Source organism: Taeniopygia guttata, chromosome Z (assembly GCF_048771995.1).
Source record: "Taeniopygia guttata chromosome Z, bTaeGut7.mat, whole genome shotgun sequence".
NCBI lineage: Eukaryota > Metazoa > Chordata > Aves > Passeriformes > Estrildidae > Taeniopygia > Taeniopygia guttata.
The window spans coordinates 73,622,461-73,639,194 of record NC_133063.1 but is presented as its reverse complement, the minus strand read 5'-3'; the positions used below and the strand labels follow the sequence as shown (position 1 = coordinate 73,639,194).

At 38.3% G+C, this 16,734-nt stretch overlaps 1 protein-coding gene across 14 annotated transcripts in view; it reads right to left on the bottom strand.

Annotated features, from left to right (window-relative positions):
• Window positions 1–16,734, bottom strand: part of CCDC171 (coiled-coil domain containing 171) — a 163,502-nt gene that overhangs the window by 88,188 nt on the left and 58,580 nt on the right. For 13 of the 14 annotated variants that reach the window (XR_012053021.1, XM_072922340.1, XM_072922341.1 and 10 more), the window contains 4 exons: window positions 15,380–15,580; window positions 13,307–13,474; window positions 11,235–11,423; window positions 465–969 (listed from right to left, as the gene is read on the bottom strand). Coding sequence is in view for 13 of the 14 variants with exons in the window: in XM_072922340.1 (XP_072778441.1) it covers window positions 465–969; window positions 11,235–11,423; window positions 13,307–13,474; window positions 15,380–15,580 (1,063 nt within the window). In the remaining variant the exon portion in view is untranslated. The remainder of the gene's footprint in view (window positions 1–464; window positions 970–11,234; window positions 11,424–13,306; window positions 13,475–15,379; window positions 15,581–16,734) is intronic. The other variant, XM_041711377.2, reaches the window with a different exon arrangement.

The following is a 16,734-nucleotide window of genomic DNA, read 5'->3' as shown; positions in this document are numbered from 1 at the left end:
ACCTGAATCAGTAAGAAACTTTTTTACATTTTTCAGTAGGAAATAATTACTGCAAGTTTTTAATGAAAGAAGAGAATACACATTCTCAAAAAATAATGTTGGTGGCAAATAATGTAGGAACATTTCAAGAAATTTATCACATAGAGCAGATGCAGTAGCACCTAGTTCTGAAATCTACAATGCAAATATTGAGAATATCAAACAATGGTGCTCACGTGTGTAGTTGCAACTCTACTTGCATTGCTAAACAGACTAAGCAATTAATTAGTAATTAATTAATTAGTAATTTCCTTTTAGGGGAAATTACATTTATCAAGTTATCTAAAAGCTACAAATTCAGAAATTACATTTGTTAAAATTTCATTAAATTTATATTTACACTCTATTATAAATAATATTACTATATGTTATTCACAAGCCATGTCTTTTGATACATTTATCAAAGAAGAAAATAATCAGCTTACTTGACAGATTACGCTTGCCTTTGGATTCTCCTACACAAACTGGAATTCCAATGCCTTCTTTTAAGCCATTTGTCCAGGTGAAGAGGGAACTAGAAGACTGTGCTAAAACCTTAAGTCTGTTGGCTGCCAAAACTGCAATCACAGCTCTTCGGAATACATAAATCAGGCCCTGGGATTTTCTTTTCTTTAGTTTTACTTCATCTTCAGTGTTTCCCTTATCATCAGAGAGAGCATGAACTAGGGTCCTAATCTTCTGGTTCACTAATTCATATGTGTTCACTTGATCCTGGAGAAGGTCTCTTTGGGAAGACACAGCACACAATCGGCCATACAGAGGATACAGGGCACCTGCTAATAGTGCACAGGCTGCCAGGAGTGAGGAATGCTCCTTCTGAAACTGTGTTAACATCTTTTTCACAGAAGTGTTTTCAAGAGCCAATTTCTCTTGACTTTTTTCAAGTACATAAATTTTTGCCTTACTTTTCTCTGCTGCTACTTGATATTCCTGGGATCAGAGGGAAAAAAAAAAAAACAAACAAAACCAGAAGAAATATTTACAGAAGTTTTTCTACTTAACAAAATCATTTTTACCTAGACAAAAGAAAATACCTCCTTCCTTCTTCACAATCAAGTAACACACAAAATGAGCAAATATTGTTAGTAATGAAGATAAAACTATCTCTTAATAAACAGTTAAACAACAAGATACATGAGAACAAAGAAAGTAACAAAGTATGTTACTTTCAATTTAGTAAGTTACTCACTAACAAAGTAAGTAACAAACAAAGTCTTCAGTTACAGATGGATTCCTGGCTCCTGATGATAACCCTTAGCACTCCAACAGCCTGCACCTAGTTGTCCACAATGCAGTTTATCAGTTGACTTAACAACGATTGCTTAGTAAGCAATTACATGCTCCAATTTCAGAAAGACCATTGCTCTACAAAGAAGAAATAAAATTAGTATAAAGGAGAGGAAAAAAATAAGGAAGGCTCTGGAACATAAACATAGACAGATTGGCAGCAGCTGGAAAAGGGGAAGTAAAGGTGATCTCTTAATTACTTTGTAATCAACCCCCTACTTATATATTCACAGATTAATTAGGTCTCATACAGAACTAAGTTTTCAGAAGAACAGTGTAATACAAATGTTTTTTATTTTGCCTAGTGCCATAATAGATTTTTTAAAGTTATAGAACATTTTTTTTTCCTCTAAATGCCCTGAAATAGGAAAAGAAGGAGATTTAAAATAGCAAGCTGGTATAGAGAAATGAAAATGGTAACAAGTCAGGAAATGCCAGGACTACAGTTAGAGGATGCAGACTGCAGTACTAGAATCAAGACACTGTGGTGAGAGCTCTAAGAGAACTCAGAGACTTAAAATGGGTTCTTGATGCCTAAGAGTATGCTGTGATTGAAACATTTAAACAGACCCCACTGGTATAGGAATATAATAAATTTTAGCCACTGTTGACAAAGAATGTACAAGCTCAAGTTATATGCTAATGCTTCAGCTACAATACATGGTCACAAAATAGCAAACATGGATGGAATTACAAGTCCATATGATGATGAAAACTGAGGATTTTGCTAAGTTTCAGATACCTTTCTTACAGCTACAGACAATTTTGTTGAACATAGAGTATAGACAGTATTCCTGTAGCAGTGGTCTAAAAAAAAGCAAACTGGTATTATCCAGCCATATTCTCCTGCATTCTATTTGTTACAGGTCCCAAAGTGCTGAGCAAGGCACCCTAGTTTCTTTTACCTCCTCCATTCTTCAAGCACAAAACAGAAAAAAATATACAGAGCTATCCCAAGAATGAAAATAGAAGATTCCACGCTTCTATAGACATATACTCTAATCAGTTCAAAATATCTTTGACCAAATAAATATTTTATAATTTTTTTTGGAAGGGAAAGAATTTGTAATGCTATTAAAATACTTCAAGTAGATACAAAAATAGAGGCCACTAAATGATTTCATTTCAAAATGCAATTTACAGGCTACATATGTCACTTTACTATGCTGAAATAAAGTAAGAACATGAACAATACTTTCAGTGCTACTGCATTATTTACAATGTTTGATTCTTATAGATAAAAACCCTGATAGCATGGCTGGAAGGAACTGAAAAGGTAAGCCAAATTTAGAAAACAACCTATGGTTTCTGGCCATCACAGGTGAAAGGCCAATATCAAAGTAAACAAACTGTGATCCCTACAGGGCTGTTGGATAGCAATACCAACATTCACTGCACTTGCTAATTAAAGTGCTTCTTTAATGCTTTTTGTGATATGGTAATTTGTAAAAGTAAATAAGACAACCTCTGACTTCAGACATGCAACTTTTTCAAGAAAATAGACCTTTCTTTTACTGGCTAATAATATCTTTTGCTACACCAGATACTGTTTCTAGAGTTTTCTTTAAAGCTTTTCTTTAAAGCTTGAAAGCACAGTTCTTGAAAGAAATATAGACTTTTCTTCCTAAACATTGGCAAGCTGGTTTCCTTTGGTGTTTGAGATTTGAGGGACACCTCACTGGGCTGCAGAGCTTCATCAGTTCCAAGAAACCTTAACAAAATATCAGGTGCTACTAGCAAAACTATTTTATCCTAATACTTGCTACACCCTTAGCCTTTATTCTGGCATGGAAACAGAACTGAAAACTAGAAATATACACAGAGATTTCAAAATGTTTTTTTCTTTTGGAGAGCTGAGCATAGATGGCAGTAGAAGAGACAGGACCCACCCCCCACATGTACTAAAGCTGCCCCCAGGGAGGGCAAGCAGGCAGGAACACAATGAACAGAGAGGCCAAACAGCATGAAACACGAGCCAGTGCACCATCACACTGTTTGCACTGGCAGGGTAAGCAAAACAGGCACTGGCGCACTGACAACTCACACACTTAGCTCAGTTGGTCATCTTCAGTCTCAGATGAGGTGTGGTGTTTGTTTGGACAAAAGTTACTTCCTCTGTGCACACCAGAAAGGATGGAGCAACCCAGATGGAGTATCCAAGAAACCATGCAAGAGTCTGGGTCTCAGGCTGCAGGGAATGATGGAACCTGGTGCTGCTCTCAAGGCAGCAGAGACAACAGCTGTGTGAGTTGTGATCAGGTGGATGACTTACAAAGCCTAATGCTGGAGCTGAGAGACAAAGTAGAAAAATGAAGAAGAATTAGGGAGTCTGAGGAAGAGACCGAGTGGTGGAGCCACATTCTACCACACCTCAGACAAATGCACCCACTGTCCACTTCACATGAAGCCATGAATTCCCCACTCTCTCACCACCAGGTAGCATGGGACCTTAGAGACAGAGGTGAATGGAAACTTTCCAGGTGCCCTTATGCAACAGGTATGGGGCCCTGGAATCTCAGAATCAGGGAAATAAGCATGTGGATGAAAGTCCATCTAGGATGGACCGATTGTCTAGGACAAGGCAGCCTACCCCCTACACCCTGACCTCCTCAATTAAGAAAAAAAAGAACTACAGTAGTGACTCCTTTTTTAGATAAATGAAGAGCCCAATATGCCAGCCAGAATTAACCTATACAGAAGTATGTTGCCTCCATGGAGCCCAAATAAGAGATATCACCAAGAAACTGCCGACTGATCACTAACTACCCTATTACCTGTTTACCAGGTGGGTAGCAACCAAGTCCCAATAAAAAGGCTGTGAGTGATTAAGGGCCTCACTTCAGGGCCTTAGGGTAACTGGTAGGGATCTGGAGCACAAGCTGTGTTCTCTTCTGTCCTTCCAGCTGCAGGGAACGATGGGGCAAAATCCAGGAAAATGGCTTCAAAGGAACACAAGGGTGGTGTTACCATCAGAATTTGTGGGGTTTTGATCATGGGTCAGCTTATATGATACTGAGTCTGCTGACAACAAATGAGATTCTTCTAGCTCAAAGAAGGAAAAGGAACTTAGCAGGGTACACTGAAAAGACCCTAAAACTGGATTAAAAGGGGGACAGGGACAAGGCCAGGCTTGACAGAGAAAAGGTGTGGGAAGGTGAGAAGTACAGTGATCACCTAAACAGCAAAAGATGCTTAAGAGGGGATGCCTCCCGAGGGTACATGCATCCAAAGACGTAACCAGAAGACAGACTATGCATTTCCACTGGGATATATGACATAATCAAATACTTCCATGGAGTGCCTGTACAACAATGCACACAAAATGGGGAACAAACAGGAGGAATTAGAGATCTGTTTGCTGTCAAAGGATTCTGACCATTGCAATTAGAGATGTGGTGGGAGAACACACATGACTGGAATGCTGTAATAAAGGAAATGCTATTTAGGAGAGGCAGACCAAGAAGGTGAGGCAGTGGAGTTGCCTCTCTTGAGGCAACACCTGGAATGTATAGATCTCTATCTTGGGGTAGATGGTGAGTAAGTCAAGAGTTTATGGGTCAGGATAAAAAGGCAGATCAGTGGGTGACACTTGTGGGTGTTCGCTACAGGCCCTGAACAGCAGGAGAAGGTGGATGAAATCTTCTACAGGCAGCACAAAGCAGCCTTAGAGTCACAGACACTGGTTTTTGTGGAGGACTTTAACTACCCTGACATCTGCTGCAGAACCAGCACCATGAAACACAAACAGCCCAAAGGGAAGCAGCGATGACAACTTCCTGCCACAGGTAGGATTATTGTGCTGCTTGACCTCACACTAACAGGGAAGACCTTGTTGGGATGTGAAGGCTGGAAACTTCAGCATCAGGGTAGGAGGAAGCAAGTAAAATGAAAACCAAGGACTTCAGGAGAGCTAACTTTAGCCTCTTTGGGGATCTTCTTGGAAGAATCCTCCAGGAAGAGCCCCTTAAGGGAAGAGAGGTGCAATAGAGTTGGTAGATGTTCAAGGATAAGTTTCTCCAGGCTCAAGAACAAACACCCCAACACACAAGAAGTCAGGCAAAGGGGGTAACAGACTTACGTGATCAAATGAAGAAGTGTCATTACCCAGGCAGGAAGTACACAGGAGATGGAAAAAGGGTCAGGCCACTTAGAATGAAGATAGGCAGGTTGTCAGAGTAAGTAGAAATAAGTCAAGGAAGGTCAAGGTGCATCTGGAATTAAATGTGGCCAAGCATGTCAAGGACAACAAGGGAGGTGATCCTGCTCCTCTACTCAACCTCAGTGAGGCTACATCTGGAGTGCTTTCTCCAGTTTTGGGCTCCTCATTACAAGAAAGACTTGGAGGTCCTGGCACAGGTCCAACAGAAGGTGACAAAGGGACTGAAGCATCTTTCTTAATAGAATGAGGGAGCTGGGACTGTTCAGCCTCAAGAAGAAATGACTGAGAGGCAACCTCATATATATTGTCTCCTACAACATCCTTGCAGGTAAGCTCAGGAAATGTGGGTTAGATGAATGGACCTTGGAGTGAATCAAGAAGTGACAATTGCATAGCTTAGTGGGTTTGTACAGACACTGTCCTATTAGGGAAGCACAAAATCCACATGGAATAATAATTTTCAAATCTCTGGTGGATGTGGAACCTGCCAGACACTAGAACATAAAACAATGCCTGCAGCAATAGGCTGCAAGTGCTACAAAGTTTTATTTTATTTTTAGGATACTTCACATCAGTGGTGGAAACCATTCCGTGGCATAGCCCCCAAAAAAGAAGAGGCACTGAAAAGGGGATATGCAGAATGTAGTCCTCCATAGTTCCCTTCCTCGCTCCCCACCCCACAAAAAATACAATCAGTGGACCAGAACCCAGCTGGAGGCCTGCAGTCAGTGGTGCTCCCAAGGGTCCAATCTCATTGAATTTGTTTATCAGTGACCTGGAGGAAGGGATCAAATGCACCCTCAGCAGGTTTGCTGGTGACACCAAACTGGGGGCAGTGGCTGATCCACCTGAAAGCTCTGCTGCCATTCAGTGAGACCTTGATCAGCTGGAGGGTTGGGCAGAGAGAAACCTGATGAGGCTCAACAAGGGGAAGTGCCAGGTCTTGCACCTGGGCAGGAACAGCCCCAAGTGGCAGCACAGGCTGGGGCTGACCTCCTACAGAGCAGCTCTGTGGAAAAGGACCTGGGACTCCTGGTGGATCACAAGCTGTCCATAAGCCATCAGTGCCCCCGTGGCCAGGAGGGCCAATGTCATCCTGGGGTGCACTGGGAAGAGTGTGGCCAGCAGGTCGAGGGAGGTGATCCTCCCCCTCTACTGAGCCCTGGTGAGGCCACAGCTGGAGTGCTGTGTCCAGTTCTGGGCTCCCCAGCACGAGAGAGACAAGGAGCTACTGGAGAGGGTCCAGTGGAGAGCCACAAGGATGGTCAGGGGTCTGGAGCTTCTCTCTTATGAGGAGAGACTCTGGGAGCTGGGACTGTTTGGTCTGGAGAAGACTGAGAGGGGATCTCATCAATACACAAAAAATCTCAAAGGCAGGGGTCAGGAGGATGGTGCCAGATTTCTTTCAGTGAAGTGATCCAGCATTGATGCTGGATGAGGAGCAACAGTCAAAAACTAAGGCACAAGAAGTTCTACCTCAACATGAGGAAAAACTTCCTTACACTGAGGGTAGCAGAGCACTGGAACAGGCTACCCAGGGAGACCGTGGAGTCTCCTTCTCTTGAGACACACAAAAACCTCCTTGATGCATTCTGGTGTAACCTGCCTTAGGTGACTTTGCCTTGGCAAGTGGGTTGGACTAGATGGTCTACAGAGGTCTCTTCCAAACCTAACAATTCTGTGATTCTCATCAGTATCTGCAAGTATCTAAAGAAAAGGCATCAGTGGATGGATCCAGGCTCTGCTCAGTGATGCCAAGAAACAGGACAAAAGGCAATGAGCACAAACTGACACACAAAAGTTCCACCTGAACAAGAGGAGGAACTTTTTTTTCTGAGCAGTGACCAATTGCCCAAAGAGGTTGTAGAGTCTCCCTCACTGGGGATATTTAGGAGCAATTTGGACACAATTCTGTCCAATGTGCTCTAGGACAATCCCCTTGAGCAGGGGGTTTGCACCAGATGACCCACTGCGGTCCCTTCCACCCTGACCCATTCTGTGATTCTGTGAGTCAGTGATTCTGTGTAGTTCAGCTGTGTTATTTTTCCAAATATATATAAAATATGTTGCCTTTGTAAAAGACAACGGGCGACCTGGTTCTAAGAGGCAGCACGGCGGTCTGGCCTCTCCAGACCGCTCGGGCTATCGACAAAGACGCTGGCACCAATGTGGTGGACGATCGAAAGCCTTTATTATCTCATCTCATGGGTTTAAATAGTCTTGGGGGTCTTTGCTACGTCAGAGGGGGGTTGTGGGGTCTCAAGGGTTAGTCGGGAGTGGAAAACTACTGGGGCAGGTGTGGTCACATGCTTTTGGGGTTAATAGATAACGTGGAGCAGGGAGAGGGGGGAAGGGTCTCTCTTTCCGTCACATCCCGTGATCTTCCGTTCGCCTGTCCCTACTACTACAATATATATATATATAGATAGATAGATAGATAGATAGATAGATATAGATATAGATATAGATATATATGCCTATAAACAACATCAACTGTCCTGTCCTCCCTTTGCTGTGTTTTAAGTACATGGGCCAGACATGCCTACCAAAGACACCTGGTAGGTCAGTACCAGTACAGTTGCACACATTTCTCTTCCTCCCTTTATACCGATTATAGTGATTTTTCATATAATTGCAATATATGCCATCCTTTATCTAATTCATCTGCCTTTGTGTAAAAGGACTCCAACAAAGGAAAAAGAAAAAACAACATTTTTTTTTTCTTCCCAGGGGACTTTTCTCTTTTCCTGCTTAGCAAACCTTTGATTTTTCTGTTGAAATTGACATTTTAAAGTAGTTACGGTATTTTTCTCTTACAATATATTTCTGTCTATCAGAGCAAAACCCTTCTATTTTAAGCAGTTGCCACAACAAATGGGGACAGATTAATAAATGCCTATATAATAAACAAACAACAACTGGTAGTTAAAATTCAGAGGAAATTTCCTATGAGACTATAAATAATAAATAATTTGTGTGAGGCTAAGGAACAGGCACAGTAACATTTTCAAAATGGCACACTATCAAATCAAGAGGACTAGACTCCTGCAACAAAAGGCAAAGAAAAAGGATATGCATTTTAAGCTCCACTGACTCTCCAAACATGGAGACCACTGACAAAGAGTGGTACCTACAGAGTGGCTTGTTTATTGCTGATCTGTGATAAGGCTACTCCTGGAAATTCTGTCCTTTAGAAAAACAGTAAAAGTGTTTCTGATTACATGATCCATCTGACCTACATTACCAGCTGTGACGTAGTACCTATGAACATTCATAGATCCTATTGTGGAACCAGGGACCATGAACAGTACTGGCTAGGGACAGAAGCAGTAGCAGGTGTCACTGTCACTAAAACCTCCAGGTTTTGCAGCATTTTAATTATAAGGAGACCATTCTAAAAAGCCCTGTCTACTGCACTTCTAATAAAGTAAAACAATAATTTTCAAGATACATTGCTTATACTGCTGTGCAATTAGAGCTCTCTGTTAACTCCTGAGAGTGTGAATTGACACTCTATGGTTTGCTTCCACAGACATACCAACAAATTGAAAATCTAAAGAAGTCTCAACACAGGACCTCTGAGAAGAAAATATCTAGAGGTAGTCATGGAAGACTGGTTGAAGACAAAGCTGCAAATAAAAGGAAGCATCCTGTGATACACCATTAGGTTGGTGCAGGACAGCAAAAATCACTCATCTTGCCTTTTCAGAATGGAATTAAACCCTACAAGGGGTTATTTCACTAAAGTGCTTGTAATTAAGACTCAGATCTTTGAATGGAAAATGTAGCAAATTGCTACAGTTTCCTTGTAGTGCTAGAATAAGTGTCCTAGAGTGAGGAGACCCCCAGCTGTACAATGAAATACTGGCAAATTATATTCCACTTGTAGCGATTATATGTTTCCTATAAAACTTAATGAAAAAAGGTTGCTAAAATAATTAAATTTAAATATTGCATTCTGCATCTTTATGTAATCGCTGGCAATCAGTAAACCTTAAAGATTCTTTGAAGATATTCTGTAATTTGTGGCATATTTTCCCTTGTTTCCTTTGGAAATAAGGCTATGATATTATTCTGTCTGTACAACTCTGATCAAACAAAGCACTGATCTTGTAGACAAATATGGCTAACTGGCTCAAAATGCAATAGGTAAAGTACAGTTAAGCCAGGGAAAATGGGAATCAGGACTACGACAGCCCTAACAATAGACATTTATAGACTCTATGGATGGCAGAAAAGGAAAGGCTTAATTTAGTATTTGCAAATTGAAAGTCATTCACAAATTAGAAATCAAGAAGAAATTAGACTGTCTTCTTGAGCGCTTGACACTTAATAGTAAGGAAGGCAAACTGGAACACAAGATGGAAAAGAGATTGTTGAATCATCTAAGTGTATACAGACATTGCACTACCTAGATTACAAAACTACCAGCTTGCACTCCAACATTACAAAGCCTGTGTTGGAAAACATGCCCAGATGTTTTCTAAGGGAAAATATTCCCCTTTTAGCAATTCAGTAGTCCTGTACAGCAAGCTGACAGATGAGGTTTTTTCCAAAAAACATGCCTAATGTGCACTCCACAAAAGAGACAGAGTATCAGTACGTGCTTTACATGCTATCTATACAATTCAGCTGCAGAGGCTGGGAGGTTTAACACCATCCCAAAGAACAGTGCAGTAGTGCAGAGCACCTATTTTTCACAACACACTAGAGTTTTTAAAGACATGACCCATCATCCAGAGGAGGAAGATATCTAAATTGTGTAACTCCACTATTTCTTTAGGAAGGAAATGTAAGTTTTAAAATTAAAATTAAGCTTCCTTATTCCACCATTCTTTTTGTTGGTACATGGAAGCCATAAGCTGAAACTACAGGATGTTGGGGAAATTAAATATAGATCTGGATGCCACTTATTCCACTCATAGTGATGTTTTTAGCCTTGTCAATATCCAACAAAAAATGTAAATATCAAGCAAAAAAAAGCTAAAAAATTCTAACTCAATCCTAAGAACTCACCATAAATTGCTCTGTAAAAAGAATACTTGATAGATATATTTTTCAGCACACAAAGACTTAGAAGACTAAAATCTGCATCAAATATAGCATTCTTCAGATGACGTAATCACAGGTGGCAGTCGTAAGTAACAAGGCATACTTTATTTCCTCAATTTCACAACACTTTTAAATGAAACACATGTAAATGAATGTGATGGAAAAGATGGTGAATGGTGGTTGTAGAATAATACTGAACATTTAAAATTGCAAATAACTTGACTAACATTCAGTACCAACAGTTTTACACTTTTGACCCACTGCTCACTGTATCATCTGTGTAACAGCATCCTCTAATTCTGTTGAAATCTACCACTGCTAATTGGCTTTTAGGGTCAGAATGTATATATCTAAATTTATCCCCAGATGAGACCATTTTACTGTATCTCTACACAGTCTTTGTAAAGCATGAACTGAAAAAATCACTGCTGCCCTATATAATTCTTAAATCAAGCAAATTCAATCTTCCAGCCTTAGCATTCTCAAAACAATCAGTAGCAACTGTAAGCCAAATTAGGCAATTCACTTCCAGAATGTTTTAACAAAGACATTTATTTCTTATTATAAATTAAGTCAATACTAGCGTGGAGTTTGGAGGTATTTTCAATTTTAAACTACCTTAAACTGGTTAGGGGGTCAAACTACGGAAATAATCCATTAAATATTTACAAGGAAAAAAAAATCGGAAGCACCATACCTGTGCCCTTGCATGAACTTCCCCAAGGAGGCCTGAGTACTGCTGTTCCAGATACTTTTTTTCATTCTGCCAACAGCTTGCCTGTGCTTTCATTTGTGCAGCCATTTTGTTAAAAGCATCTTCCTGGCTCTGCTGAAGCTCCTTCATAGTATTGGACTTGTTTTTGCAAACATATTCCAGGTGAGATATCTGCGTGACAAGCATGTAAAAAGAAATTCTTCTACTTCTCTAAACACCTTTTTATTTTATGGTGCATATCAGTTTAACCACAGACAATCCTGGCATAAAATCTAAACCATAATTTCTTCAATATATTCATTAAAACTAAGTAAAAGTCTTTCATGACAGATTATTTACTTGAGTTGTGCAACAAAATGAGCAAAAAATTAGATTCAGTATTGCCATTGTTGTACCATATTGCAGATATTTGTTGCTTTCTTTGTTGAAAACCTGAACTGGACACTTCTCCTATGTTTTGGCTTTTTTTACACATGAGCATTAAATCTTGTGTTGGTAAAGTACTAATCTGAGTATACCAGTCCATTAGAAGTTTGAAAGAATTGCAAATAAGATATAAAAAAACAGTCCTTAATTTAATTTCTGTTTTAGTCGAAAACCAAAACATTCCAGATACTATTAAGCATTAAAAGAATTTCAGGACATTTTAGCATACAGAAGTTGTTTTCAACAAGTACAAATGGATTCACTCTGCGGATAACTTAGGAGCTCCCATACAAACTAAATGGAGGAATGAATCAAAGTAACAATAATCTTTAAATCCACACACCTACAATTAATTATGAGAGAGTATCAGCAAACTACTTTTCAAATATGTCACACAGAAATGCAAGAGGAAAATTTTGTTCCCAAGAAACTGGGTACAACACAAGTACTGTTCAAAATCCCTGAAAAGCTGGTAGGTATCTAAAAAAAGTCCTAGAGCCCTCACAGTCAATATCAACAACTATACTAAATTAAAAAGCAAGAAACATTATGACACAATATCCCCAAACACTGCCAATAATGTTCACTCCCTTCTCTTCCACTCCTTTTCCTCCTTTACTTCAAAAGTAAAACAGGAAAGTACATCAAATGTTCATAATACATATTTTATTCTACTCCTTTGGTAAGGGAGTAGGTCCAACTGACTGCTGGGATATTCATTAAATGATGGGCAGAGTTAAAACAATTCACTGAAACCAGTCCTGCATCTTACTCAGACCAGAAGAGTGGTCACTCCTGAAGATGTAAAATCTTCAAAAGAAGATTATGAACCTTACTATGTCTCAAAAAATGTCAACACAGACAAGTTACGGAGTTGCTGTACTAGTCTTAGGACTGACCTGATCAATGGAGCCAGAAAATGAACTGAAAATCTAAAGACTGTCATATGTTAGTCTGTGGAGTCACTTTGATTTATTTAAAAGGAGATCTTTTCTTTCCTAAAAATGCAGGGATTTCTGGAGAGAAAGGCCACATAAGCATACTTACATACTGAAAAGTACAGCTCCTCCCTACAGCAAATATTGAAATGTTCTATAAAAACAGGTATTTTCTATTTGTGTTACTGAATATAATTCTACAATCCATGAGTTACAATTAAATTAAAAAAATACATACTGTCATTCTTTCAAATGAAACAATAAACTCTGAATAATAAACATATAATTTAAAGATGATATTCCTTGAGTAAGGGCATTTTGTTTCAGTTTTATGGTAAAATAAAGACTTGCTTTATTAGTGTAAATGACTAAGTTCTTTGAATTGCTTCATCAGTAAGATTAATTTATTTTCTTTTAATTAGGTCCCTGTGGCTAATATTGGCTAGTACTATTAGCATGTCCTGCACTGAAAGTGGAGCTTAGAGACTTCATACAGACTTCAGTCACATTTACATGCCCACAGCAATGGCATCAAACTGAGTTGTAGACAAGCCATAATTAATGGTATTGAATTATTAACGTCCAAATTCTTTTTGAAATAAGATGAATGTCAGTCCTTTTTAATGATACTGCGATGTGGACAAATGTCACTGAATTTAATAGAGGTAGCTGGTGCCTAAGGACACTTACCTTCTCATTAGCCCTGTTGAGGTCTGAGATCAGGGCATCAACATTCTCCTGCAAGACTACACAAAGCTCAGGCCAAGAGAAGCTATCTAGGATGCCTTCTGGTTGTTTTATAAGTACACAGCCTGCTATCAAATGCTGGTATAAGCTATGAAGGAAGGCTAGTTTCTCCTGAAACAAAAGGAGAATTACATGATGTATCTGAACAGTGTTAGAATTTAAAGACGTGCATCACATGGGCAGTAATATGAACTACATGCAAGTGAAAAAAAGCCCCCACAGCTCATTCAAAAGCCTTTTTCAAAATACCACAATTGCTAATATTTGCAGTCATACATATTGAAGCAAATATAAGAAAACAGTTTTTACTAAATGTGTCTATTCAGACATAATATATAAATAGCTTATACAAATACAGAACAGTCCTGTTGTTATCACAATGACTATCTGATACAGATTAAAAATTCCATGCTATTAGTACATGCAATTTATTTACTTATGGTAAATGTTCAGTTATACTCTAACTACACCAATTTACAACAACTGCAGAGCTTGCAGAAAATTCTCTGATTGACTTAGCAGCACAACACACCATTTATACAACTATCACTCCAAAGTCTTTTTAAAATTGTTTTTTATGGATTATATATGAGACTAAATGGCCAGATAAAATAGGCTTTTAGCTTCACGAGTTAAATTTTACAAACCATGACACATTCATTTACACTGATTTAAGTCAATAATAAAATAAATTGTTGCAAGTTATAAATAAACTTTAGCAACAATCGCATGCTACAGAAATTCCATCCTTAATGCTTGTAGTACATATATGCAACTTAGCAACTTTAATTAAGACAACATTAGCAAGGTGTACCTCAAAAGTCACAAGGACAAAGTCTGTAAACTATTGCAAAGGTTCCCATTATTTTCCATGAGCCTTGGTTGAGGTTTTACATTAAGAAAATAAGGATGGCCAAGATCAGAAAGTAGGATTTTTCTGAGCCCTTTCCATTACACTTAGGTGTATTTTCTCAATATTATCTCACAGTATTTTAGACAATTAAAAATAAATTGTAGTTCAGTTAGTTTAACTTTGTTTCTAACAGATCTACAAATTCTCCAAGGAAAATCCAGTGTGCCACCATCATTACATTTGATGTTTGAGCAGTGATAAAACTAGGACGGTAATTATCCATTTGGCGCAAGAAACAGGATTCCAAGACCCCAAATCAATTCACACGTGTTGAATGCAACCACAGGGTTGTAGACATGCTGACTTTACAATATAGCCAGACTTCTAGTTTCCTCCACTTTAATCATTATCTGATGTGTGTAACAATTCCAGCTGCTTCATGTGGAACCTATTTAAATACCAGACTGTAAAAGAGGTGGAAAGAATGTTTCCTTTTTACTCAGTTGGCATCCATATCCAAATTTGTGGAAGTAATGAGCTCAATATGCACAACAACTACAAGTATATAATTGCTATTGCTAGTACAGAACCGCTTTACTGGGCAGAAAAAGCAACAAAATTAACATTTGTTAATACATACAAGGAGAGAGATAATAGTTCTCAAATAAGACATTGTAGATCGATTCCCACATATAGCACACCACAATTAGCTAATACATAAAAGGTAAGAATTTCTAGGTTTTGTGGCACGCATGCAAAACTACCTCAATTCCGTATTTGCTATCTATCAATTGCTATGTGGATAAGTAATTAACACATGATAATGACAATATTAGATGTTTCACTTGTAAAACATTTCTGCTACATTATAATTTGAAAGAAAGAAATAATTGTTTGTCAGACATAGGTTTTTAAATAAAGTCTGTTTTTCAAAAATTCAAAATACTGGAATGATTAAGCTATTAGTTCTGATATAGAAGAAAAGAGAACCAATATGTCCTGAAATCCTGTAGATATTAAACACATATTTCAAAATACATATCTTAAAATCATATTTTAGAGATAAATCTCTTAAAACTAAGAGTAACCATCTGATGTATGTAAATGTATAAAGCTGAGATTAAATAAAGACTCTTTGACAGTCATCTTGTCTCTAGTAATACCTCCATATCCTTCTGGTAAGCCCTGGTAAGCTTCTGGATTTCATTTTCAGATTCTGTGGCACGTACTTGCTCTTTCTCCCAGCATTGCTGTACATCCTGTAGTTCCATTTTTAAAGTTTCTATTAAAGTCTCTCTGTCTGCACACTTAGATTGCAGATAGTTTAACTCTTTATTGGCATCAGCCATGGTATCCTGAGCTTCCTATAAAACAGAGGAATTTAACAGAAAAGTTGGTATAAATTTTACTACCTTATTCAAGTGTTCATCACCTGAGGAAAGAAAAAGAGTCATATAAGCACATGTATTCACAGGATTCCAGGCTAGGTGGACTTTATCTTTCAAGAACAGAATTTCAAAATTGACAATTTTGAAATTGGATTTCCAATGCCGTCTAGTTGCAAGCTGTTGCAGAGGTCTCTTCAAAAGCTTGCAACTAGACAGCATTGGAAATCCACCTCTAACAGGTAAAAGCTCCATGATGCAGTAATCTTCACAGTCCCTTCTACCCCCAAAAATGAGATGCAGAACACAGGGAACTTGTCCTCTGCAGAGTGAAAAGCTCTCAGACCTATTGAAGATACATTATTTTCTTAAGTGAATCCCTGATCTGTTAGGGCTGAATCTGAAAGCAACACAGCTTCTGTTGTGCATTGTATTCTATACATGCTACACAAAAAAAAAAAAAAAAAAAAAAAAACCAAATGTGAGGACTCTCTTTGAAGGCTTGACCATGGGAAGTAAGTCATAATCAGAAATGGTCATAAATACCATTATGTTACCAGCACCAAAATCTCACCAGGTAAACACAGAACTTAATACACTATCCCTTTTGAGCCAAAATACAGTGCAGCTACACTGGATTTCCAGTGCTGCTAAAGTTTGCAAAAGGTCAAACTGAAAACAGTGTTTATTTTTCATAAAATCATAGCTTAATAGACCATAAAATCATACAAAAGATACCACCAAATTCATCAGAAAATGACAAGTTTCTAAATAAAAACATTAAAATATTAAAATAATTTTAGATTTCTAATACATATGCTTTCAGACTGGATCTACATTTTTATCATCTATACAAAATTATTTAAAAAAATTTAGAGAGATTGAAAACAGGCAAATTGCATAAAAACCGATACCCTGTGTGTGTCGCAAGCTCAGTTTGTGTGTGAAGAATACAAGTATCACCTGGAAAGGGTTGCAAAATTTTTAGGTGATTTAAAAAGGTGCTGTAACAGAAGCAGAAGTACTAAATCTCCTGAACATAAATTAGTTAAGTTCATAACAGGTAACAACACATTATGTACAAGTATCCATTACAGTGAAGATTCAATGAATGTTACAGAAAAGCACTGCAT